The following is a 26,353-nucleotide window of genomic DNA, read 5'->3' as shown; positions in this document are numbered from 1 at the left end:
GGAAAGGAGGAAATGTTCGCAGGAAAGGGAAAGTAAGTGAGGGGTGGACAGTATACAGAGAGAGAGAGAGAAAGAACGAGCGTACTGGCTCAAGACAACAACGATAATAATAATGAATAACTAAGAAAACGACTGGTGACTACGGAGTTCGGTCTGTGCTCCAGATTTATTCAAGCTGCAGTGGAATGTTGAAAGGAAAACCCCGTAAAAGCCCCTATGAAAGGTGTTGAGCCACAATTACCGGCAAAAGCCTGCTGGTATCACCTTCCAACCGGCAACCGCCAGAGAGAGCAAATAACCGGCTGTGCTGGTATAATACCGGCCTGGTGGCAACCCTATTGACAAAGCAGTTCCGAAGTGGTTTCTCGATCCCAAAACGTTCCTGTGGCTGGGCCAATGTTGTGTGCAAAGGCGAGAGACTTTGGCGTTATTTTCGGTGTCGACAACAAGTTCGAAGGAACACGAGGCTGGCTCAGAGCTATATTCACGCCCGGCATGACACTGTTTTCAAGGGACTAGCCGGAGAAGAAAAGTCTGCACCCCAAGATGTCGCAATGAGGTGGAGAGAAAAGGAACTGAAGAAGGTGCTTTCCGAGTACAAGCCCGACGATATATTCAACGTGGATGAAACAACGTTATTTTTCAAACTGCTGCCCGCCCGGACGATGGCGGTTAAAGGCAACTCCTGGAAAGGAGGCAAAAGATCCAAGGAAAGAATCACCGTCTTGCTGCACTGTAACATGAGTGGGTAAGTGAAAGTGAAACCGCTCGTGACTGGCAAGTCGCGGAAGCTGCACGCATTCAAGAGCATACGTAGCATTCCAGTTGACTACGACTTTAACAAGAAGGCGTGGGTGACTACAAGCATATTTACTGGCTGATCCGACTGGACCGAAAAATGAAGAACGAGAGCAGGAACGTCGTTATGCTTCCTCCAAACTGCACGTCCCTGCTGCTGCCACTTCATCAGGGCACATCCGCTCTACCAAGGCTCACTACCGGAGATGTATGCTCAAATGTGTTCTGCTGAACATCAGAAATAAGGTTCCAAGACCGACGGACATCAACATTTGTCAGGCCGTAGAAATGATGTCTTTAGCCTGGTGGAACGTAACGAGCGAGGTCATTCAGAACTGCTGGAGAAAGGCTGGATTCACGCAAGACAACAAAACACGGATTCAGATGATGTGTCTGCTGACAATGACATGTGCTTCCTGGAGGCGAGGGGCGGCTACGCAAAGATGGTCAATGTTCCCGAAGACACTGCTCCAGCAGACTTCATCGCCGCTGACAATCGCATCACGGTGAAGTCACGGTGGAGTCACACTTCAACGGCAACATGGACATTTATGAAGAGGTTAGACTGGACAAGGAGAAAACTGATCAAACTGAAGATGACGCCAGTGACGAAGAACACGAAATGCAAGCCGATAAAATAATGGCAGCGGAGTCATTACAAATGCTGGACAAGGTGCAAGGCTTCCTATCATCACGTTCTGATGTCTCTGAGGAACATTTTAGGAATTTTGAAAATATCAAGGCGTATTGTGTGAAAAGTGTGTACACTAGTCCAGAAGAAGCTAACCGAGTTTTTTGTCAAACAGTAAATACAGTAAAACCCGCGGATAGCGATATTGCATATAACGATATCCCTCGTAAAACGATGGTTCATGATTTTACCGTCAAAAATATACATTGGTTCTATGGGGAAACGACCCGCTTATAGCGATGGAGACCGCGGTTCCGAGTACTCGTATAACGATGTTGGACGCTGTCCCGTGTGCGTAACCACGCGGCGATTTTCGCCATGATAAGATACAGTAGAGTCTCGATGCTACGAATCTCACGGGGTAGCGGAAAAAAATTTGTATCATCCGAAATTCACATCAAAAGAATCAAACCAAAATAAAAATTGAGGCAAGAAAATAGACAGCCACTGTTCATTTTCCAATACTGTCGGTGAAAGAGGTAGGTGGTAACGCTTATGTCTCCGTATTTGGCCAATGCTGCTCAAATTCGCGAGATGATTCAAAAAGCCTAGCACGTGCTTTCCACCCGCGAGTCGCGCGACAGTGTTCTAAAGCGAGCTTCTCCTAAAGCACGCAGGTGTTAGGTGAAGCCGACTTGCGGAATGGTGACGTGTAGTGTTGCAAGAAGTTGTCCTGCTATGTTGTCTGGTTCCCTCCACGAGTTCTGATCGCTGCTTTCCCAAGCCACTGCGATGTCACACAGCTTCGCATTTTTTTTTTTTTTTAGCATTTGTTTTTTTTTACTTTTGCTACACGCAGGGTGGCACGCGACTTTTTGGGGACGCGCTATTTAGGTCAGCCCTCGTTTAACGATCTACCCCCTATAACGATGGAATTCGCGATTACCGTCAATATCGTTACACGCGGGTTTCACTGTAAACCTGGCAAAGTGTCCCGTGCTCCAAGAGAATTTTTGTCACACGGTAAATAAATCCGGCAGACAATCTGGTGCCGTAGGTATACACTTAGTTACGTCGTGCAGCCTGCTTGTGTCTATCATTTTCATGCTAAACCCACCAGCATTTCGAAGCCAGAGCTACATGATGCTGTGCCGCGTCCGAGGCCGTGCCGAGGCCTAATGTAAACAAACATACATGGCAGATGCCTGTTGGGGTGCACTCGTTCGCTACGCCGGAGGAGACGGGGGGGATTCTTGGCTTCCCTGTGAGTGGCAGTTGAATGTCTATTGTAGATCGTTCTATCAAAGCATATCAACATACGAGGGTGCTGTACTTTTATGCAGCAATCGGATCAGAGCTGTGTTTTGATCACAGCAATGAAATTCTACCAATCAAGAAGACTGCTAGCAATTTAAGGCATTTTTTCTTTGAAACATCATTTTTAACGAAGTTACCTTTACAACAAAGATTTTCCGCGGTCTCCTGAAGGCTTTTATAAAGGAGTTTGACTGTACTATTTCTAAATCTGTGTTACCTATTGTAAAAAAAATTAAAAAAAAGAAATAAAGACACACGAAAGAAAGAAAAACATGAAAAGAGCAACTTGGAAAGTTGTTCTACTGCTGGCATGGAGGCAACGTAATAGGGCAATATGTTCCATTCATGAACGGTACATACTAGCACACATCAGAACGGCAACCGATTATCCAAACTTTTCTAGAACTATTTCGTCTTTCGGAACTTTGGTTGCCCAGCCTATTATTGAAGCTTTATGTGATTCCATTCTTGAGATATTTGAAGATTTCTGATCCTGTACAGTTTGTTAATTTTGAAGCTGTACTGTGCTGAGGTACAAGAAGACAAATGTCAATTCTGCATTTGAATGTATAGGATAGTTTGTAAGCACTTTCTTTGCTGACATTTGTATTTGCACCAGTTCCCAACATTGCCTGACCGACGGAAAATGTGGAATCTCTCTAAACGGAACCTCAAGGGGCCTGGAAAATCTGTTCTGTTTATCAGGAATTCCATTTACTGAGTTGTATGTGAGATGTTAAACTGTGTAATTTCCAGGAGTGCAGAAACTTTATTCTAGTACTCATTGAGATGTTCCACCTTCACACAAACAATAGGCCTATTCATTGGGATATTCTGACTTTGGGCACACCTTATCCACAGTAGCAAGCATTTTTCAACGCTTCGTAGTCACAGAGTCCAAGTGTTCTTCTCTGTGGTCCAAATCATGAAGCACTAAAGGCATCACGCAGTTCATCCTTTTCGCTAAGAGTTCGTGTTGGCGTGCTTTTGGGCATCCCTCACTTCATCGCAAGCGCCGTTTTTGTGTGGCAACCACTCTCAAAATTGTTGATAACTTCTATCTTGCTTTGAAGATCAAGAGCACGATGTGCGCGCTTCTGTGATGCCGTTGGGAATGGCATATGTACTACTGTCAACCTACTAATCCTAATCATGGTCCAAAAACTGCCATTACCAACAAGTGTTTCCACTTAACCGCACTAAGTTCCACCAACAAGAAATGACACATTGCCAGGGTTGTTTCAAGATATTTAACATTTTCACGAAAGACTAGTCGAAAGGAGACTTACTCTGTTGGGAATTGGTTGACGTAAGCTAAGACTGATCCTTTCAAGTAACCGGACACATTGTTAGCGGGCGTGTCCATGTAACGTTCTGTATACCCTGTGTCGTACAGGTTCCATGACGTCACTGGAGCACCAGCAACTGCCACCTTGAAGATGTCTGGACGTTGAGCTAACCCCATCAGTGTCAGGTAACCGCCTGCAACAAAGTACGCACAAAGAGTTGTGATCTTGAGAGAAGGGGGTAGCATGCAAACAACATCTGCCTGAGCCATGCAGGCAGGCAATCAATTTTTATGGGGAACAATAAATGGGCTGTACAAGTGGTTTGCAAACCAATGTCATTATCATTCGAAAAGCTTCAGCATTACACAAAAAATGCATTTTGATTTTCCCCGTTAGTAAAGTTTAAATTTAATGCAATTTTTTAGTGCCAACAAAATGAGTACACAGCGTGTTTTACCTAACATGAAAAAAAAAAAGTTTCTAATAACAAAAGCGTCATTCTTTTGATTTTTTTTTTTTTGCTAAAGATGGATACCATAGCACCGCACAGTCAGCACAGTTACACGCGATACATACTGTACTTGGAGTTCATATCGAAAACACAAGCCATCGACTCAGAACGTCGCTGAACTTCACGTGAACGGCATTGAGATCCGACCGTGGGAAAAACGAGTCAGAAAGACTCAAAATATATTGCTAGGATGGGATTTGCGGTAGGTCTGCATCCTGAGCTCTGTCATTCAAAGCCAGAGACGTCGGCAGTAGCAGACGCCAATAATCCTGTTAACTATCTGGCGTGGTTCTCCCGGTCGCGATGTACATCGTGTGCTCCACACTCCACATTTGTTGCGGGCTATCCCGAGTTGCGCTGAAAGGGAACCTTCCATTTTGCGAACACATATGGGTCATAGCCTGGGCTATATAACTACAAAATATGAAGGAAATCGGAGGTGGGGTTTTTGGAAACCAGAGTCCAAAAATCCCAATTTTTGAAAACGTTGCTGTACTCTACACCGCCTTGACGAAAGTGGGCAAGGTACATACATGTAAATTCTAAATTCGACATCAATTTAAAGAGCATGCTTCGACCTACACAGAGGTACCTCATATATCTCGATGGCATATATAGCACGAGTACAGCGTAAAGATAAATATGAGCAAAATGTGAATTTTGTTGCAACTTTGGAGTTTTTTTAATTAAGGATCAAAATAGAATTGACCGGTGCTGTTTGCGCACGCTGAAAGTCGTTGTACCTGACATATTGTGCAAAAAAATCTATAATTTGGGACCGTCCGATGGCGAGGAATAAAGTGTCAAAGGCATTTAGTCAGAAAGCTCCGTCGCCGAGTCAATTTCTTTGGGAATTTTTTTCTGGCGGACCACAACACATATAGCCAAAATATTTGTTGCTCCTGTGTGTATGCATGTGGCAGTACAGCATATATTTTTCCAAGGGAAATCGGTGATGGTGTCCGGACCACCCTGTCTGAGTTGAGATGGAATCACCCCAACAGAAGTTCAGAAAAGGAAAAGTGAAACGGCAGGTACGTGACCTCCTCGCATCATTTCTTTCCGAGATCTGAGTGCGGACGGCAATTTTCGCACCTCGGGACGACAGTTTCCACACGTTTTTCTGGCTATTACCATTGTGGTAGTGAATGTATTTTGCAATACATTGGGGTAAATCCGGCATGCACTTTCTGTTTCCACAAAAAAACATGAGGTTCACATTGGACATTGACAGGTTGACGTGAGGTTCAAATTTCGGAGTTCAGCTGAGAAAACTAAATTTCTCAAGAATTAAATTTGATAACAGTGCTCAGAGATCCTGGCAAAATCTCCCCCGAGATAAACAGCGTTGACCTCATAGTGTTCAAAGAAGTAATTTTTTTCTTTGTTTTTTTCTAGGTTGGGTGAAACACCCTGCATAGTCCCTGTATCGAGCTAACATCTCGTGCCTGTAAAACTGCACAGAGCTGACACCCATGACCCCAGAGCCTCACATGACACAATTGGATGGCTCCAAGTTGTTGAAGATATTTTAGGCCAAATGAGTGACGTCCGTTACCCATGGAATCAACTTGTTTACTGCCGAAATTCTCTTGGCTTGCATGTGTCTCGCACGAAAATTAGTCCATGTCCTTTCTTCACTTCTTTGCCCCTTCCCTTCAATTTTAACACAAGGTGACGATATGAAAGAATGCAGTCCTTACCGTATGACCAGCCATGGATTCCTATCCTATTGATATCAATATATCCCGTGGTGTCGGCCAGCCACTGTAGCACTTCCACGTGATCAGCTATTTCGACAGTTCCCTGAAGTGCCCACAACATATTTATCAAATGTGTAACCCTTTACTGACGCAAAGTTGCCAAAGAAAATTAGTCTTGGATGAAACAAATGACTTACCATTCTCCCCTTAATGTGGCTTTCAAATTCCACCCCACGATGACGAGACCCTCTACAGTCCACTACAACAACAATGTAATTTGCAGAAGCTAGGAGATGTTGCCTTAAATGCCTAAAATCAAAAGCAAGAATGACTAACGAAATGTAAGATACATAAAGGCAAAAACTGCAGATTCGAGTGACTCTCTGTGAACAAAAGAAATGTAGACATTCCCTGAAACTGGACTATTTAATTAATTGGTTCATGCTTCTCCCCCAATAATGTAGGCCAGAGGTACTGTGAATGCATCTTTTTTGTTTGTTTGTTTGTTTGTTTCTTCACACTGACAAATTTTCGTGGATCTTCAAATTGTGCATTTCTAAGTATCTCTGCGGGTGCTCAATTTCACGATTGCAGAGGTCCTTCTTCTTGCAAAGATGTACGCCTGATACTTATTGCGACTTATTGTGACCCTGACACAGTGAATGCACGTGCAAGCACGAGAGGCAAAAATGATTATAATTCTGCGCCACTGTGGCAGCCATAACTCTGCAATTGGATAGGCTACATGCTTGACCACTCACAATTCGCAATAATGAGATCTACAATAGTAAAGTGAAAAACCGTGAAGTAAAATCCATACAAAGCGACAAATTTTTTCACTTGACTTCAAAATGGTGCAACATTTGCAGAGAAAATACACAAAGTAACAATTGAGTGTCAACAGGGACGCACACAAACGACACTGTCACGAAATGACATTACCCTATTGCCCACCCACCCTCAAATTGTCAACCATGTTTGTTATAATTCATATCTAGAAAGGCTACGATCATACTTATTAGGGTTGACACTTTGTCCAAGGCAATCCTGGACAAATGAAAATAGTTATTTTCATCAACATGGTCCTGCATTTTAAGTTTTGCAGCAAAGTGCGCAATAAACACAATAAAAATTCGTATTTTAATTGGCATTTAATTTTATTTGAGTTACTTTTGTTAAGACTGTGACTTCACGAGGGAACTAACTCTTTGTTGAAAATTGTTGCCCGCGACAAAATCACGAACTGGTACGCCACGCACGTAACGGCAATGATGTATAACGGTGGTCCACCTTCCAGTATCAAAGGTGGACTTCTAGGCAGCCACCATCAATCCCATTCACGCAGTAAGGTATAGAGAGGCTTTCAAAGAACTTCATATGCAAGATGTGCATCTTGGCAGCCTACTCCAGAAGCTGTGTCACATTACTCGCGAGTATATCATCATCGCGAAATCTGCGAAAATTAATACATCGCAAATTGAAATATTCAAGATGTGCAAATACTGAATTTTCGAATACGAATCGTATACAAATACCCGCAAAATTGCTACTTGAAAAAGGAATCAAACATTGAATATCACATCATAGGATAAAGGCTTCTACGAGTATTAACTTGCAACAATTAAGCCCAGGAGGCAAGCTTTGTCACGGCTGTGTGGTGCTGATCCTTAGAAAAATGCTCTAGGACATGCACCTGAAAGAAGCTAATAAGGAATATGTATTCATGTATTGGCTTCACACGTAGCAGGCATGTTTATCTGAACATGTACAGTCAAATTATTTTTACAATGAAACAATGTGTTGTTCTTTATGAAAAAAAAACTGAAAACCGTAAAAGAACTTGCACATGGAAAATCCTTCACACATTAGACATTTTTGACACTGAACACCTGCACTGATATTGCAAGTGCTGGTGAAACAAACAACGGAATAAAAGTAAAGAGCAATGGCACGTGGGATGGTTTAGCTCACAGGTTATCTCAAAGGAAAACGAAGGTAGCAAGTGCTCCACACTAGCAATGACTTCTGCATTTGTCTTATAGGCGTGGAACTGTCACTCGTAAGAGCATCATTCCTGATTGTAATGCATATGTAGTTTGAAACAGCCTCCGTAATTGGTACTGTAAAACCGGTATCGTCGGTGGTGACACATGGCTGTGCTTACCTCACGCGATCGTTTCAGCGATGTTCATGGTCAGTCCTTTTTCATCTAAAACGCATATAGTATTGGTACACCTTCTTATCAGCTGTAATAATGGGGAACGTAGTTTCAAATGATTTTGCAGCGTTGCCGTCGTTCTAGTTGGTATTTTTAGCCCACGGTTACAGCTCCTGCACAATGCCGGGACTGGAGAAGTTCTGTAGAAATATCATCACATCACACTCCCCGATTATTGCTGTCATTGCATGTGTCCATGACTCCATGATATATTGACTAGTTCAAACTCCGAAACATAGCAACGCAAGAGGTCGCTACCACAAATCAAAAAGCTCCAAAAACTGTGTTCAAGACGCGGGTACACCACCCAGTCGTGCCATGCATGCGGCTGCACGGTGGACAGAGGTGTTAACTAGAACTAGGGCAGATGTATTAATTAGGCCTCATGCAAATGTTAGGAGGTTATTGACAGTGAAGCCGCGACAGCGCTGGAAATGAAGCGATACTTCACAGAAAGCGTACTGCAGTTTCGCTTGCCATAGAAGGGGCAGATATGCTAGTTGCGGTTAGTGGATGCATAGCGACCAAGTGACGCATTTGCAGATGAACATAACCTGGAAAGCACCGTGCGTCACCTTGTAGCTGTTGTACACTTCATATTTGGCGGTGTTACTGCAACGCAGAGATTCAAGCACACAACCCACAACATCTTGGTAGTAGTAACATGGTGGTAGTAAGCTAGTATGATATTCGAAAAAGTTTGGATAGCGGATTTTCGAATAGGAATTGAATACAGTCGAACCTCGTTAAAACGAAGTCGGTTACAGCGAATTTTCGGTTATTACGAATTTTTTTCTTGACTTGGTTGGCCATGCTTTGGTTCTATCCCTCTATTTTCATCTCATCCTCGGTTATTGCCAAGTTTTTGCCCCGAATTCCTTGTCGTGGAATGACTAATCCACAGAGGTTAGCGATGCAGAGTACATGTCACTGATGAGGAGAATGAACTCAATGAGCGCTCGCGTCCTAGCCTGGAGCTCCGCGCTACATTCTCTCGCTTCCTCCTCGCCACATCACCAAGTCCGCGCCCAATCCTCCTCCACCCACGTGACTACGCGTAACGTGATTCATTCCCTCCGACTTCTGGCAGTGTGGACAACGTGGGTACACCTTCGACTAACTGCTATGCCATGTCTCGCAAACGGAAAGCATTGTCTTTGGAGATGAAAATGCAGATCTTGCAGGGTGTTGACATCGGCACGAAAAAGAAGAACGCGCTGAGAAGTACAGGATTCCTGCCAACACCCTTTCAATGATTCTGAAAGCAAGGGGGAACTTGGAAGCAAGCTTTCAAGGTATGGTCTCCCTCGCAAGTTCCCGAAAAAGGTTGCGGAAGTGCACGTTCCCTGACGTCGAAGATGCGCTCCTAGCGCGGTTTAAAGACGTGAGGGCGAGGAACCTACCCATCTTAGGCGCCTTGCTGCAGAAAAAGGCAATGGACCTGGCCTTCCTTCTTTGCCACAAGGAAGAAGACTTCTCTGCTAGCAGCGGTTGGCTGCATCATTTGGTCGCTAAAAAGCCTCTACCAGAAGAGGCTCGTGTCAAGGATGGTCCTTGACATTGACCAGCAGCGGGCCCCCACAGCAATAACCGTAAGGACTGCGATTGAAATGTTGTTCGGGGCATGGAACGACGTCACGCACGACTCAATCCGAAACTGTTTTGCGAAGGGCGGGTTCGCGGCCATCGCGGAAGTAGTTGACACGGAGGCGACATCGGTAACAAACGAGGCTGGGCACCAAGTGGAAGCTAGTGTGTGGAAGCGCCTGCAAATGGTGGAGGAGGTGACTTTTCACGATTTTGTGTCGGCCGGCGACGAGGTCGTGGCGGCAGCTGAGCTATCAGACAGTGACATAATCGCTGCAGTCACCGCGCAAAACACGACAGTTGGAGCTGACGCAATCAGTGATGACGACTGCGGTGACAGTGAAAACGAAGTCTGGGACCTTTGCTGTTTCTGCTCTTTGTTAATGATATTGCCAATAACATAGAAAGTGCAAATATCCTGATGTATGCAGGTGACATTAAGCTCTTTGTTAGAATACGTGACATCTCCGATTGTTATCTATTACAGTGTGACATTATAAGTATTTGTAGATGGTGTCAAGAAAATGATTTCTCGATAAATCCCGTTAAGACAAAAGTCTTAACTCTGAGTAGAAAGAAAGACCCAGTTATATTTGATTATGTGATTGGGAATAGCAGAATCGCCCGTGTAACTTCCATCCGTGACCTAGCAGTTTATGTTGACTCCACATTGCCTTTCACTGAACAAGCTGTTAATCTAGTTAGTACTACGACTACGTTGTTGGGAATTTTGTGTCGAATTACTAAGCACTTTACTAGTTATCACTGTCTTCTTCGACTGTATCTGAGCATCATTCGGCCGAAGTTAGAGTTTGCCTCGGTAGTCTGGAATTGTCTTCCGGAACTGTATAGCATAATATTAGAAAATGTACAGAGATGTTTGGTTCGAGTCATTTACGACAGATACATTGGCCGTAGACAGTACTATGAATATTCTGCAATACTATCTGAATTGAAAATACTTTGTATAATCGTAGATGTGTGCGGGACGTAATGTTTTTGTTCAAGGTTGTGAACGGCATGACTACATGTGATCAGTTTCTACCTACGCTTTGTTTTAATGTTCCTTCGAGACGTTGTAGAAAAGTGCTGTACTTCTATCCTGTTGACCAGTGCAGGTCATCCCCATCTTCTAGGTTACAAATAGCTTTTAACAAATTATCAAGCGATGTTGACTTGTCTGCTAATTTTATGACGTTTAAGAGGTCTGTTGTTGCCCATTACGCATTTATGCATGTGATATATTCTTTTATATTGTGATATTCTTATATTTTGTGCATCATCAAAACGCCTGGCAGCTGTTATGAGCACTTAAAAATAAAATCAGTCAAAGTCAAAGAAGGCACGGAGAACTCTCGCGTAACCAGTGCCGAGGCGCTTAGCATGGTGCGGACATTACAGGACTTCCTCTTGAAACACCTGATGGTGTTTGCAACGAACTTCGTAGTCTCGAAAAGGTAAGCGACATTGTCGTGTGGAATGCCATCATGACGAGTTGCAGCCTGACTGTATCATATCACAGCGGGTGCACAAACTTGTTCGTGGCTTAGCGGCAATCTCCTGCATTTTCTGGAGACATTCTTTTAGTACGAATTTCGGATACAGCGAACAAATTTGCAGTTCTCGTGAGACTTCGCTATAACGAGGTTCGACTGTATTGGAAATATTCGATTTGTATTTCAGATTTTGAATATTCGCACACCTCTAATAAATATGTTTACAGAATTTCCCTCCCTGAGTACATGTCACTATGCAATAAACTAGGAAACATAAAATCGAGGCATATTTTGTGACCCTTGCCCTCAAGCCAAGTGCCTTGTTAACAAACAGCTTCCTGCAAATCCGTTAATTCGAAATCTCTTCATCCGAACTGATGCTCGGGTTCCGGCAAAACCATGTGTATTTCTATGGGTACGCTCAGTAATTTGAACACATGAAGGTGCACAACGGTTTATTTGAACGAGATTGGCCTGGCACGCCTGACTCCCGACCGTACACCGGCTGGTGCGCTGCTTGCATGTCAGGGACCCATTACTGACTAAGTGTTAAGTTTAATCATTACTGAACTCCATTTCTCTTTAAAGCTATACTTGTGCTAGAGGAAGAGGAGCAAGGAACTAATCACCATAATGGTGTGCACAAACGTGACTGGCATGGTACAATGCCGCTTACTTGTCGTAACAAAGCCTCGCCGTTTTACGGAGATCAAGTGTCTTCCTGTTGACTAGCAAACAAAACAACAAAACCAACTCACAACAAAAATGCAGCAACTCGATATTTCCTCAAATTATGCTGGCATATTCGCATTCCCAGGGTTCACGTTTGGGCTGGGCGTAACAACACAAATGATATTTATAGAGTCGTGGCTGAAGAAACGAATGCAAGTGCATGTAACAGATTATTTTCTCCTCTGCCTCAATTGTCTTTGTTGTGTTGAATACATTTGTGAGTGTCCGCAAAAAAGTAATAACCAGAAACAGCACTGCCGTTTCCTCTGTTTTGAACACATCAGACATGTGGGTTGCATGAAGTGCATGGTGAGAACAGAGAAGAAGTTGGTGATACAGCAAACCTCGTTAATTCGGACCTCACGGGACCTATGGCCAACGTCAGAATTATCCAAATGTCGAAATAACGAGAGGACACCAAAATGCCTATTACATCTGCCTATGTGAACACAGGTTTATTTAGAGTAAAACTGTGTAATCGTTTGCTTGCGGGACAAAATTTGCTCGTTGAAAACATCTGTCGCGGATAGGTGCTCACGTGCCTGAACGCTGTTGGATGTGCCGTTGCAAAAGTCCTCGAGGACAGCAAGAGCAGCCATAGTGGAATGTGTCACTTCGAAAACGATGTCGCCACTGGCGCAGATACTCGGAAAACCCCTAATTGACTGCGTGATATACGTGTAAATATGTGGATGCTCATTGGTCTACGAGAACTGATGTCTGTCTTACTTCACACTGATGGGGAGAGAGTAATTTGATTGAGGAGGGAGGAGCCGACCGAAGGAGAAACCAGAGAAACGTTGGAGGTTGGAGATGTGTCAAGTCACGTGTGCTCCCTCGGCCTCCGACCGTTGTGCTTGCAGACGCTAGCAGATAGTTTAGATGGTTTTGAATGCTTTAGATTTAGATTGTGGTGAACTCCCGTAAACGGCAAATGGGAACACGGACATGACATGGAATCCCAGCACCTCCAAACGACGTAGAAATCGTTAGTGAGGAAGTCAGCACCCCCTCTTCCAAAGTCCAGCAGGTGAACGGTAAAACAAGTTCGGTTACTTTTTGTTACCACGTGTTTGTTGAACCACGGCATAAAGCACAGACATTACAAGTTTAAAAGTAACACGGTTTTGCTTTCGATTGTTTCTCAGTTCTATGGCAAGAATTCAGACACGAGAGTTCATGTATTTCCTGTAGTCGATGAACAACACGTTAAATAAATTATATTTAAGAAGTAGTACTATATGAGTGCGTTTCCTCTTGAAAGTGAACTACTATCTAATTTGATTTTTATTAAACAAATATATAAAATTCTGCTTCAAAATACACTTCAGGAGGAGTGTTTTTTTCCCCTGGCTTTTTAAACTTTTTTTTAAGAAAGGATTCGGAAGATTCGAGGATTCGCAGAACCTTCCTTGGATTCCAATTCGGAAAATTCTGGATTCGTCCCATCTCTGCTATTCATAAAATGTATAGTAATTTTTGTCCAGAGTTATGCATGATCGATAAAGTATTGCGCACTGTACATAAGCGTTGATAAATCCCACTACGATGCCGAAAAGCTTTTCGTGAAAAATGACAACAACTACTGTACAAATACAGTGCCAAAGGGCACCTACGACATTTTATTCTTGCGCGAATATAGCCGGTTATTCGCGTCTGCGTCGTGCCTAGAAGATGCGGTGTCACGCATTGTTTGTACGCCGCCAAGGCCTCCGTAGCTTTCTCCGTATCTTGTTGCGATCCCGCAAACCTTACGTCTATGGTAGTGAGTCTTCCGTAAGGCAGACTACGACATATCCGTCCCCATCAAGAAAATCATCTAAGCTGATTTCGTCAAGTACGCCGCCACGCGAAAGGAGGATTTCCTACGCGCCTGCGCCTTGCGTCTCATGCTCTTTGCCAGTGATGGCCACTAACTACTTCTACAGTAGTTTAACTATAACTACTAACTACTTTGTGAGTGAGTAGTTTAACTAGTAGTTCAACTACTTTTCGGGGGAGTAGTTAAAACTACTTTTTTAACTACTGCAATGTAGTTTAACTACATCTATAACTACTTAACGTTGTCCACCAACACCAATCCCTTGTATTGTTCTTCAACATCTAAATATGAATCACAAGCAATAATAAACTTTGGCTCCAGCCATTGCTACGATCGTCAAATATAAAGCTTGCAGCGGGATTCTTTCTGTGCCTACGCGATAAACTAAGTTGCAGAATTATTTCACAGCAAATCAAATGAGGCTTCACTAGACAAGCATTTAGAGTGAAGATTTAGTACACATGCACGACACAATTGCTCTGCACCTCCGTTCTCATCAAACGAGTAGCTCAAGGTAAAAGTCGGAAGCACAATCGTGCCGTAAAGCTTGCGGCAAAATCGGAAGTAGTTGGCGCCTTCAGTAACCTAACTACTGTAGTTAACTACTTAAAATAGTAGTTTAACTAGTAGTTGCCACTATATTTCTGCAAGTAGTTGATAACTACTTTTTAACTACAATCAGGTAGTTTAACTAGTAGTTTAACTACATGTAGTTAACTACTGGCCATCACTGCTCTTTGCTATCTCCGTCCTCTGCTTTGTTACCTCCGTCCTGTACTTGCCTGCAACCAGACAGTTCAAAACCAGTGTGAAAAGGAGAAACCTCAGAAGGAAAATCCTGAACCTTTCAATGACTCAGACTTCGTTTGGTAGGTACCAGATTCCTCCCCACTCTAACCGTGCATGCCATCCTTTGCCACGGGAACAGGACGTTGCTTGCGCCCTTGGTTTTCGTGGCCCTGCAGTCGGCTTTGGGGTCATAAGCCTTATATAATTATTTCACTGTATCGAGGCGGCAGCTAAAAATTATTTCGTTGTAGCCGGAGTTAAAATAGATCTCTATGGCCTTCTCCCGGGGAATCCAAATTATTTTGCTCTGTTGCGAATTTCGTTATATCCCGTCTCGTTGTAATGAGGTTTGCCTGTATTGGATGTGCAAACTGCAGTTAGTTTGAACTGGTCTTCTGTGTAGAAACACGTAAAGCTCCACTGAAGCCTGCTACAAGACATCCACATATACATGTGTATTGTGGCTTCATGAAGGCAAATAAATTTGCGGTACAAACTGCCATTGCTTTTTGTTCCTCTACTTTGGGCAACACGAACGTTACTTAGCAAGTGTGGAAGGAAAACAGGTGAAGCTGGGGGAGGGGTAACGAGAGCAGACGACAGACCCGAGAAGAGAAGGGAGAGGAGGTTAGGAAAGGATGTAGTCTGTGCATGCGCACTTCACCCAAGCTTTTTCCCATGCTGGTCACTCTGGAGCACTGTGAGTGGCTCCTGGTGATCACGTGGTTTGAGAGCCCACCATTTTCCCTGAACCATTGCAAATGTGGGAGCTTCTGGCAGCTGGCAAGAGCCTCTGCGGCTTTGGCTTCTTTGACAGTGTGACAGGGTGGAACATTCTGTTTCTCCACTCACATTCGTCGTCCTATGCAGCGTCTGGCGTGCTGACACCTAGGGTATCGTCGACGATTTCATCCTCCGTCAACAGTCTGGCTACGGCGACACACTCGTCAATTGCAAAGTAATTCGAAAGCTGTACCTCAGCAGGAAGGATGCTATCAAAATTTTGATTGTCGTCCTAGTCCACACCAGCCTTTTCGCCTCATACCTCGTTGCTCGCTCCATACATAAAACCGCAGTGCCGAAAGCAGTTTCATGAGACCACAGACACCGAACGCGCAAAGACGTGCAAACACGTGTTGATGATTTTTATGCCGAATGCCGAAGGACAGACAGCACGTAAAGCCAATGATCATAGTGATGGCGATGGGTGCTTCATCAGTTCACTTTGCCGCTTCCTAATTAGCGAACATCCATTCCTATACTTTTGTATGCATGATTGCGGGGACCACGCAGGCACTGTGAATTTCCTAATTATCGGTGGTCGATTAATGAGGTTTTACTGTATACAATATATCTTCACAATTTTTTTAACTGTTCTTTACTATTTTTACCAGGTTGTCTCTGCACCAGAATCCTGGGGGAATATTCTTCTCTGTTGTCAAGTGTATGCGCAAAATTGTCAAACATACCACTAGAAAGGAATCTGACATTCACACAATGGCTTGACAAACTGTACCTCATTCCCTTGAATGTGTTTGTGACCAGCTGAACCTCTGGGCCTCCATATATGGTGAGTACTGTTGGGTATTTTCTTTCGGGGTCAAGAGCAGGCGACTTGAAAATCATGCCATAGACCTCGTGACCAGATGACAGTTGGTGACTGAACAGTTGAGGCAGCAGGTATGCAGAACCCACACCTGAACAAGTTCCCAGGTACACATCTCACATTTTACTCTCTGCAACTAGCACACAGTTTGACAAAGAATTACCAACACAGAAAAATTGAGAAGATCGGCAAGTGTTTGGTGCTGTGTTGTTTTGGAGAGCACAGGAATGCACAAGTGATGAACATGGCTCTCGTTTTGGCTTTGCATCACAAAAAAATTCCATTCCACAAAAGCTTTTCACACGACAACACAATCACAGACAGCACGTGAGGCTTTGCACCTCCTGATATCAAGAAGAAATAAGCTGCAACCCAGATTCAACTGGTTGGCTGACTGGTAAAAAACTGGTTGGTTGATTGGCCGGCTACTCCAGTACACTTATGGTAGCCAGATTTTACTATATGTCTATGAACGTTAGGGCTGTGCGAATAGTGATTTTTGGGTTCGAATCGAATACGATTCGAATAGTAAAATCTTCTAATACAGTGGACTCTCGTTAATTCGAACTCGAGGGGGCCGCGGTATTTGTTCGAATAAACCGGAGTTCGAACTAACGGGAGACGCTCTCCTGGAAGGGGGCTTGGGCGCAGGGAGCGCATGCAGATGTGTCGCGACGCACTTCGAGTCGTATTTTACGTTCGCGGTACCGGTGTCACTTCAAGACGCATTTATATTGGCGTAATTCAAATCGTTACTGCTGCCGAACTCCGCCGCTACCGTCGTTACGTTCCCGATACGGCGGAGAAAACTCCCAGAGCGTCACAGCAGCGCGTTGCGACTTTGAAGGAAATACAGGACTTATATGTTCACAAGAATTCACTTACAGAAATTATGAAGCGACTTAAGGTTGAAAGCAGTCAGTATTTCGCTCTTGCAACTGTTTCTTTTAGCGGGACTCTTAGCATAGCTTTGACTCGGACACAAGTTCAAGAGTGGCATCCGCATTTTTCTCGGAAGAAAAATGGCGCACTGTCATATCCAGCGCCGATGCTACATCAGATGCACTTGGTAAAGGCACTGGATCGCGAGACAGGTTCGTGACTTGAGTCGCCTGAACCCGCCGGCGCATGCGGTGTCGATGATGTCCGCGTCAGTTAAGAGCCCAGTCTCCACGCCGTCGTCTCTGCTGACATGGTGCACGTTAGGGAAATAAACGACGTCAGTGAACGGGTTGTAGAACGATATTGACAGTCGCGAAGTCATAAAAATGAGTGACGGCACGCGCACACACCTCCTCCACCCTCACGAGGGTCTCAAGAGGAAGAGAGAGAAAGAGAAGGACAATGCAAGCGTTCGCGTAAACTTCTTGCTGTCGTGAAGAGGGGAGAGTGTCCTTGAACAGCGCAAAATGCGGAAAGAGGACGGGAAGCGTACGGAAGGTCAATAATCAGGGAGATATGGGGCGCTGTGACCCGTTCCTGTCTGACGCGCGAGCGCTGTTTGTTCGAATTATGCGGTGTATACGCTCGTCTGTTTGAATTAGCGGGAGTGTCTCCCCATTGAAATACATGTGCTTTAGACGGGACTCGGACGAGAGTTCGAATTATCCGGAGGTTCGAATTAAGCGATTTCGAATTAACGAGATTCTACTGTAGTAGCGAATCGTATAATGTCGAGTACCACACAAAAATGTGTGCTTATTGCTGAATAGTAAGCAAAAGCTTGCATTGAAACCTGGTGCTCAGTTGTAGTTTGTGAGACTGACTGATGGTACGATATTAACAAATACGTTTAGCTTGTTCGTTGGACCTCCCAACTACTGCACCTGTTATGCGCTTTCGTTTAGAAGGTATTATGTTCCTCATGATGCAAGGCAAGCAACAGAGGCAGCAAAGTCAAAACAACTTGACAGGAACATGACATTCAAAGTCATGGAGGGCAAGATTTTGAACATTCTTTGCTGGACAATGTCACCAGCACAGACAGATGCAAAAATTTTAGAAACAATTAGATTGAATATTTTGATCTGAGTTAGGTGCCATTGAATACATCCAAGTTGCCTGATGCATACTGTATACTGGTCGTGAAATGTATGCAATGGTGTCATCATGCTGCTTCCTCATGTGGCCTTCTGATTTGTTCTGTAAAACTTACTTGCAGATTCTAAAAGGAACCCTATATGATGAGATGATGGCATAGAAGTGTCTTCGTTGTACTTCAACTCAAAGATCTGGCTGAACGGTGGATGACTAATGTTGCTTTGCACAGTTACAAATGAAGTATGGTCCTTGAAAGTAAGAGAAAGAAGGTGAAAACTGGGCTCTGATACTGCAGAGCACAGGAGCATACTGGTATTCATTGGTGGTTGGTGACAACTTTACTTACTGAGTTCATGAAGACTGTGTGCGAGAAACCTGCCGGTGTGAGCCTACTGACATGGTTTGGATTGTCGAGATTGACGACATACCTGGTTGAAAAAATACAAGACTGTAAATGGGGAATCAAATTGAAAATGTGAGGGAATTTGTAGACAGGTCACACGAAAACAGCGAGGTTGTATATTCTCCATATTGTTCCATATTTTCCAGTTTTTTTGTGTGTGAGTGGCCTGCATTCGTAACACAGGAGGCTGTTTTCTGGTTCTGCATGAGGTAGTTTTTGGAGACCCCATTTCTACATAAAACTAATTGTTTTAAGTTCTTTAATCTGCTTAGCCCTGGATACAGTGTTCTAGAAACCTCGTAAGTACGAAGGTACCATGATAAGTGGTTAACTAACTTCCTTAAGCGTAGTCCGAGTCAGATTGGAAGGCCTTGAAAATAGCTCCTTCCTCATCCAGCTTTAAAATGTGTAGAGATTTTATGTCCGCAATTTCAACAGAATATCACTTCCAATACAACCTTTCCAGGGTGAGCCTTTTATAGCACCCTGTCTACATAACTGGATGTTTTTTTTTCTTTCTGGGTGTTGGGAAAATGGTGAATACATTTAATTTGTTTCTCATTTTAGCTCCTTCATCCTGAAATGTTTGGCTTTGACCACTGGTTCGGGCAGAATTTATCACCACCAGTAGAACCTTGTTAATTCGTACTCGCTTAATGCGAAATCCCGGTTAATTGTAGAAGGTTTTCTGCAGTCCCGTGTTCGCACATTGAAATCTGATTGCATAATAGAAGCATTTGCACCTCACAACCCGCTTAATTCGCAAGATTTTCCGCTGGACTGCCTGGGAGCCTGGCAGTCGCACGTTTCATGGCAGCAGCTAATTAGCTGGAATACCCTCCTCGCCTTCGCTTGTTTCCTGCTGCCAGCTGCGGATGCCCCACCCAGCACACGACTGTCACTTCCTGTTACCGTAAAATAAGGCTGCAGTAAACTCGTTGCGACGGTGCAGTGTGACACCATGAGGAAATACAGTCAGCGGCCATTAATTTTGGTCTAAAAAATTCAGACTTTCCAATTTTTCAGACAAGACCGTTGGCACCGTCAAACGCACAGTAAGCATAATGTATTTCCGTGTCCAATAATTTGGACTGTTCCTTGGAAGATGTGCCTGATTATTCATACTCATCTCGCTTCAAACCTGCATGGTTTTGGGGATTTACAGTCTCCCGAGTGCCAGAAATAAGTCAGAAAAATTTACTCCGTCACCCAATATTACATACTGCTTTTACGACACGAAGGCCATTTATTATTCCCGACATGACTCATGCGTAGAAGCGAAGCCTGTGCGTGCAGGAAGGCGGAGCTTATTTGCATGCGATCACAACCGAATCACCGAATGCTCCGTCGCTTCGTTTCAGGTGCGTTGCAAGAACTTCTTTAAAGGTTGGGAGGGGCCTTTAACCAGGATTTCTTCCCTCAGGCTCCTCCTCGTGTACATTATATTAACACTCTAACATTCTGAAACACACTTGAACTCAAGTTTGAATTAGTCTGAGTATCGGAAATACTGAAATGCCGAACTCAACTTCAAGTCAGGATGTCGATGATGTTACTACGATAGACACATTTAGTACAGGCGAAGACGTAAATTAACCAACGATCGAGACTAACCAAATGATGTCTAATGACTAACTAAAATGATGTCACCATTTTACAGTTCATCAAACATTGTCTTCGGCACCGACAACATACACAAAAAAATGTAGAAACGACGACAGCGACGAGAACTTAGGTGATGCTCCCCCTTCCACAGGAGCAATCCATGCTGTGGTGACTACACTAATTATGCACGTCCAAGGATTTGCCGCAATACGTTGTTCAGCGTTCACACGGCGAAGCAGAGACGTACGTAGATTTCATCAGTGCTGTGTCTTGTGTTGTCTTTTAAGTGTCACCCTGCACTAGGGTTTTTATCGATTTTAATTAGGGCTGTGCAAATATTCGAAAATTTTGAATATCAAATCGAATAGCCACATGTTCGATTTGGCTGTCGAATCTAATACCGAGATTAAAAAATATTTGAGTATTTTTTCGAATATCGCGTTCATGCGTGATCATTCATAAGTTTTCGTTCGTCGTGGGTAAGTGCATAGAGAGATGTGTCTTACAGATGCGCTTTGATTTGTATCACGATGGGCACCACTGCAGCGCCTATCGTAGATCGCCAGATTGCTGCACCACGGTATTTGTAAGCTCGCGCCTCGTGCCAGTGGCAGTACACTTCTGTAACAACAGATGGTGCCAAGCCCGTGCGCTGAGTGATCCAACGCACCTGTGCACAGCGAGCGACTTCCGAAAGCGTGCCAAATGGCAACGTCGGCGCAGCGTTGGATTACTCATTGCGTTGGATAAGTGCGTATCTGTGCTACTGAAAGCGTTGATTGTGCGCGAACCAAATGGCAACGTCTAGTGGCGGTGATGGAACACCCAGAAGCGTCATTGGAAACTTTTTCGATCGTCTGGATGGTGCATCAAAATGTGCAACGTGTGGTTTGTTGCTAAAAACTCCTTGCACAATTCCAGTGCTTTGTAAACCTACGAGCTCAGGCCCAAACCACAACGCCAGAGTCTTCTGTCAAGAAACGGCAGGCAGAAAGTGACATTGTGTCATTCAGTGGCTGCAAACCGAAACTTTCGCCAGGCTCTGCACGTGTGCAAACGATAACTAAGAAAATTGCGTCCTTCACCGTGAGTGACCGATTTTTCAGACTTGAAGGAGCCACAAGATCAGTCTGAATAATCGAGCAGTCCGAATTTTTGGACAGAGGCTGCAATGTTTAAAAAGAAAGTGAATTTGAGCACTCACAGCAGCCTGAAATAACTGTCGACACGAGTTTGCTTCACCGCACGGACATGGGACAACGCAAAATCAGCGAATTTCTGCTAGCGTAGCTTTGTCGTGACACACTTCCATGAGCATATTAACGGCCGTAAAGATGGTGGAGGGTCAGACAGGACAACTCATGAACCTGGTGGAAAGCAATAGGACAGACGAGGTATCCGAGACTGCGTAAGGCAGCTCGGAATTACCTTCAATACCTGCTACACAAGTTGCTAGAGAAAGAATATTTTCAGCTTGTAGCAACACAGTTACAAAGTTGCATCGCACAGATCTCTTGCCGGAGCATGTTGAGCAGTTAGTGTTTTTGTGTGGAAACAACCTGTGAATGTTAACAAAAATTTGGTGTGTGTTACCTGCTTTATTAAAAGTAAGATGCACACATTTTATGTGTGAATTATTCGTATACAGTTAAACCTCGATGCAACGAAATCCACGATGTAATGAAGTTTTCCACTTCCTCAACCTTTTCCCTGTTGAACTCAATCTATTTTTTGTCTCAACGAAGCCAAGTCACTAGCATGTTCTTTCTTGACGCAATGAAGTTTAAAGAACAATGTTTCAACAAACGAGACCAAAAATGGTTGCGGACTTTTGTCAAACTGGAGCGTAATGATCCTCGTGGATTCCCCGTGGTCCTTGGCGATGTCAATGACCCGCTTTTAACACGCCATCTTTCCCTCAGCCTCCTTGGGTGCCCGTTGTTTCCTCCCTCCCTCCCTCTCCGTTCTTTCCTGTCTTGACCCTGCGGTGACACGACCGCAGACAATGACAACAAGGATGACAATACAGACCAGTTACCGACTATGACTCAAGTTATGGACGCTATCGACGTGCTTCGCTGACAAGCTTGTTGCACGGAGAGCAATGAACAAGCAGTGAGTGCAATATGGGTTTATGAGCAATCTGTATGCCGTCATGCGCTTGTTCGAGGCAAAGGTAACGGACTATTTTAGTACGCAATCAGCCGTGGGAATGTGACTCAAATCATGTACGCATTCTTCGGACGCGATTAAAAATTGACCTGCATTTACTGTGTTTTTGCTTTTGTGTTTTGGATGGTATTTTACATTGCGGAGCCGGGTGCTTGATGTAACAAAATTTTACGAAATTTTTGCGACTTTGTTACATCAAGGTTTAGCTGTATTTGATTCGTGAATAGTCATCTTCGATTCGGTTGTCTTCCATATTCGACTCATACTCGATTCGATCTTGAAAATCACTATTCCCACAGCCCTAAATTTAATGTAGATTTCATTTAGAATATTCCGATTGAAGGTTTTTGAAATAAAGTGGATTGATGCAATTCGCTAAAAATTCGAACTGCCCAATAATTCCAACTAATTTCGTGGCTCCTAGAAGTTCGAAAAATCGGTCAGTGACTGTACAAGACTCCCACAACAAAAGAAGAGGTAGCCATCATCGGCACTGCAAAAGACGCAACATGTTCAAAACCGTGCCTAGTGTATCAATTTGGCAGCTCACAAGAAGCTGTGGTAACAAGCTACGGTACAGGTCCACGCTGGAACTGATAACTGTGAAGAACGTTTCACACCCTTTGAAGAGTACGATAGACTGAAAGGCAATGAGCAAACCTGTGCTGCAGCTGTTACGGAGGACGTACCTCACACAAACTGTGGTATGGCTAACTGTGCTGAGGATGGTGATGATGAACCACCGCGTGAGCCGGCGTTTTCAAAAGCCTTAGTTTCGATTAATGTTGTGCGCAACCTTGTAGAAGTGAACGGTATGTGCAGCGAGCTATGGTCCTGACCTATGCTGCCTTTAACAAACTGTTACTTTCGACACCAGTTACTGTGCGCGGCAGACACGGCTAAGTGATTTTCTAGATCCTTAGCACTCCTGCACCTGTCTATATGCTCAATAAAGGTAGATTACTATAGTCAACCTGTCTGGGTTCGCTTAATTCGACAACCTGCTTCATTAGATTTTTTTTTGCCGTCCAGGCGACTTCGAATTAACGAGGTTTCACTATTATTAGCAACAACAACCACCTTCTTTCGAGACGATGAATGGGGAGTGTCATCACCAGGGACGATACTCTACCCCATTGCTGGTGGTTGTTTCAGGTAGCTGTATTTGGCATCATTCCTTGGTTTGTCTATAGCAACCAAACCACTTTCTACCACTGTACCAGAGGGAAGCATCAATCTTGTACTTACAAATGTCTTTCAAGTGGGGTATCCTTCAAGCCAATAAAATAGACTAGCCTCCTTACTTCATCCACCCAAACCTATAATAGACAGATAGATTGTTGCATGACGGTATCACTGCACGCACCCCCATCTCTACAGACAAGGCAGAAGAAAAGCTTTGCAACCTTACATCTCTTTCTGAAACCTCCCAGTCACCGGATGTGAGTTGTGTCTTTGCTAGTACTCTGTCACTTCCTGAAACCAAATGTCAACATGTCAGAACATAAGCGTGCACCCTCTTTCAACTGTCAATATCACCTTTACTACAGCCAAGAGTGGTTGTGTCTCCTTGCAGTTTCAAAGAAATGAGATAGAGATGCCTAAACCCAGATTCTTCACTTGCCCACAGAAATGTCAAGACGTTTGGATCTTCAGTGGGGAAGAAGTAAAGGATGTCATGCACCTGCAATAGTTGGTCAGAAAAAATGCAAGCAATATTCTATGCAACTAAATAGTACTGTTATGCGCCACAAGAGCATTCACCATTGTGCTACTTAACGTTATTGGACCAAATCCAACTAACTGTCCATTAGGGTATCTATTAACCTAGGTACAGCTTGGGACAAAAGTTTACGGAACACTGGGGTGTCGCTTTTTTCCCTTGGAGTGATACCCTAGCAGCAACCAAGAGTGGACACACATACTGAGAGATTGATAGCACAGCCGGTCATCCGTTTCTTATTCGACCTCTTCCCGATATCCAGCACGGGACCTCTCCGATGAAGAAATACGCATGTGCCGTGTTCCGTAAACTTTTGTCCCAAGCCGTACTAGCTAGGTTACCTTGGAGCATTGAAGGCACTTCGAAAAAGAGTGCACACGTTGGAAGTGATCGCTCCCAGCTTACTCAGGCATGTGGTGACTTCAGATTATACAAGCACTTTTATTGTGTGCCAAGAATCAGGGGAGCAAGCAGCAGGGGAGCAAGGCGACCTGCTATGTGTCAGATGCAAAATGGGCTGCGCCAGGTACAACCCCCGAAAGGAACGAAAGAAAGAGGGTCCACGCCTCACTATTGGGCAGATGACATGATGTCGCAGACTGACATTCGAGGGAAGCAACTTTTCTGACCCGCGATATTGAAAGCTCTCTTGCGCACCAGGATTGCATACTGCGCCTGTACTTTTTGTGAGAATATGTATCAGAGGCCTTGTAATCCAAATTTCTACTCTTCCTGACCGATTTTTTTCAGAGCCCTTCTACTCTCTTTTAGACAGGCGGTAAAGAAAGAACTTGTGCCTTCATGGCACAGCACGCAGAACTTTCCACTTGGGCACGTACACACACAAAAGCGCTCCCTGATAGTCAAAGCAAACAAAAAAATCACAGTTGTTGCAAAGATCACCTCGTGACACACATGAACCACAATGCAAGGATGTTTATCCGCGGAGACTAAACTTACATTAATCCACACATCGGAAACTTCTTCCCAAATGACTTGGGGAGATATGTCCCCTGCCCCAGTGAGAAGAGGAGGGTAACTCCTGTTGTTATCTTCATCAACGTGAAAAGCGGAAACAGGAAGCACAGCTAATTGCAGGTGTTTTTGTTGACGATCAAGCACTTCAGTCCAAACGCTGTGGGTATGAAAAGGCAACAGTAACACACATGTTATGAACTGAGCTCAAGGAGGAAAGAAAAATAAGGAGTGAGTGTGACGTCATTCTGTGCGATTCCGGAAGTTTGGATGAGGGGAAAGAACTGGGACAAACAATTCTCCTCTCCTAGCTCGCCCCAGTACGCAGAGGAGCATGATCATGCAGCTTAATCGTAGCTTAAAGGAGTACAGAGGCCATCCAAAAAAATTTCAGATTAAGACGTTTGATGAAAGTGTGTGCATTATTATACCAAATAGTGCTAAAGGTTTTGATGTGTGCAGTTTACCAGAAAAAAACTCGCATAAACATGGCTTCCCGCGTTCACCCTTAACTCGCCACTCCAGCTATAACGAGGATGAGGAGGTATGATGCCACGTCACCAATGACGTGATAAGGAGAACTCGTTCTGATTCGCCTGTCAGTGGGGTTTAGCACCTTGTCCTTTTGCCACCGTAAGCCAGTTTTGCCAGTTCTCCCGGAGAATTGGGGATAGAAGGAGCGGCCGAATCCTTACCCAGCCAGGAGAAAGGCTTTTTCAGAACCCCGAACAGCCGAGTAGCAGACGACAGCGGAGTACCAGGCAACATTTCTCTAGGCCAATCAGCAAGCGTTCTCCTTATAGCGTCAGAGCGAGGCTCCAGGCAGATCACAGGCTGGTACTGCTCTTCACCACAGTTGCGCATGGTCGCTTTTTTGCGGCGTATTTTAAATTTAATTTCTGCGATAATTATGACTCTGTGGTGTGAATTACTTAT

General features: G+C 44.2%; 1 protein-coding gene across 1 annotated transcript in view; it reads right to left on the bottom strand.

Annotated features, from left to right (window-relative positions):
- LOC135385441 (dipeptidyl peptidase 9-like) overlaps nucleotides 1-26,353 on the bottom strand; it is a 63,482-nt gene that overhangs the window by 12,887 nt on the left and 24,242 nt on the right. Inside the window, exons 8-17 of the mRNA XM_064614750.1 lie at nucleotides 25,403-25,577; nucleotides 24,259-24,403; nucleotides 24,131-24,195; nucleotides 23,968-24,038; nucleotides 18,886-18,967; nucleotides 18,655-18,787; nucleotides 16,410-16,590; nucleotides 6,447-6,558; nucleotides 6,250-6,352; nucleotides 4,036-4,228 (exon numbers count right to left, since the gene is read on the bottom strand). Of these exons, the coding sequence (XP_064470820.1) occupies nucleotides 4,036-4,228; nucleotides 6,250-6,352; nucleotides 6,447-6,558; nucleotides 16,410-16,590; nucleotides 18,655-18,787; nucleotides 18,886-18,967; nucleotides 23,968-24,038; nucleotides 24,131-24,195; nucleotides 24,259-24,403; nucleotides 25,403-25,577 (1,260 nt within the window). The remainder of the gene's footprint in view (nucleotides 1-4,035; nucleotides 4,229-6,249; nucleotides 6,353-6,446; nucleotides 6,559-16,409; nucleotides 16,591-18,654; nucleotides 18,788-18,885; nucleotides 18,968-23,967; nucleotides 24,039-24,130; nucleotides 24,196-24,258; nucleotides 24,404-25,402; nucleotides 25,578-26,353) is intronic.

This window comes from Ornithodoros turicata, chromosome 2 (genome assembly GCF_037126465.1).
Source record: "Ornithodoros turicata isolate Travis chromosome 2, ASM3712646v1, whole genome shotgun sequence".
Taxonomy (NCBI): Eukaryota; Metazoa; Arthropoda; class Arachnida; order Ixodida; family Argasidae; genus Ornithodoros; species Ornithodoros turicata.
Note: the sequence above shows the minus strand (reverse complement) of the source record. Positions and strands in the feature narration are given on the sequence as shown.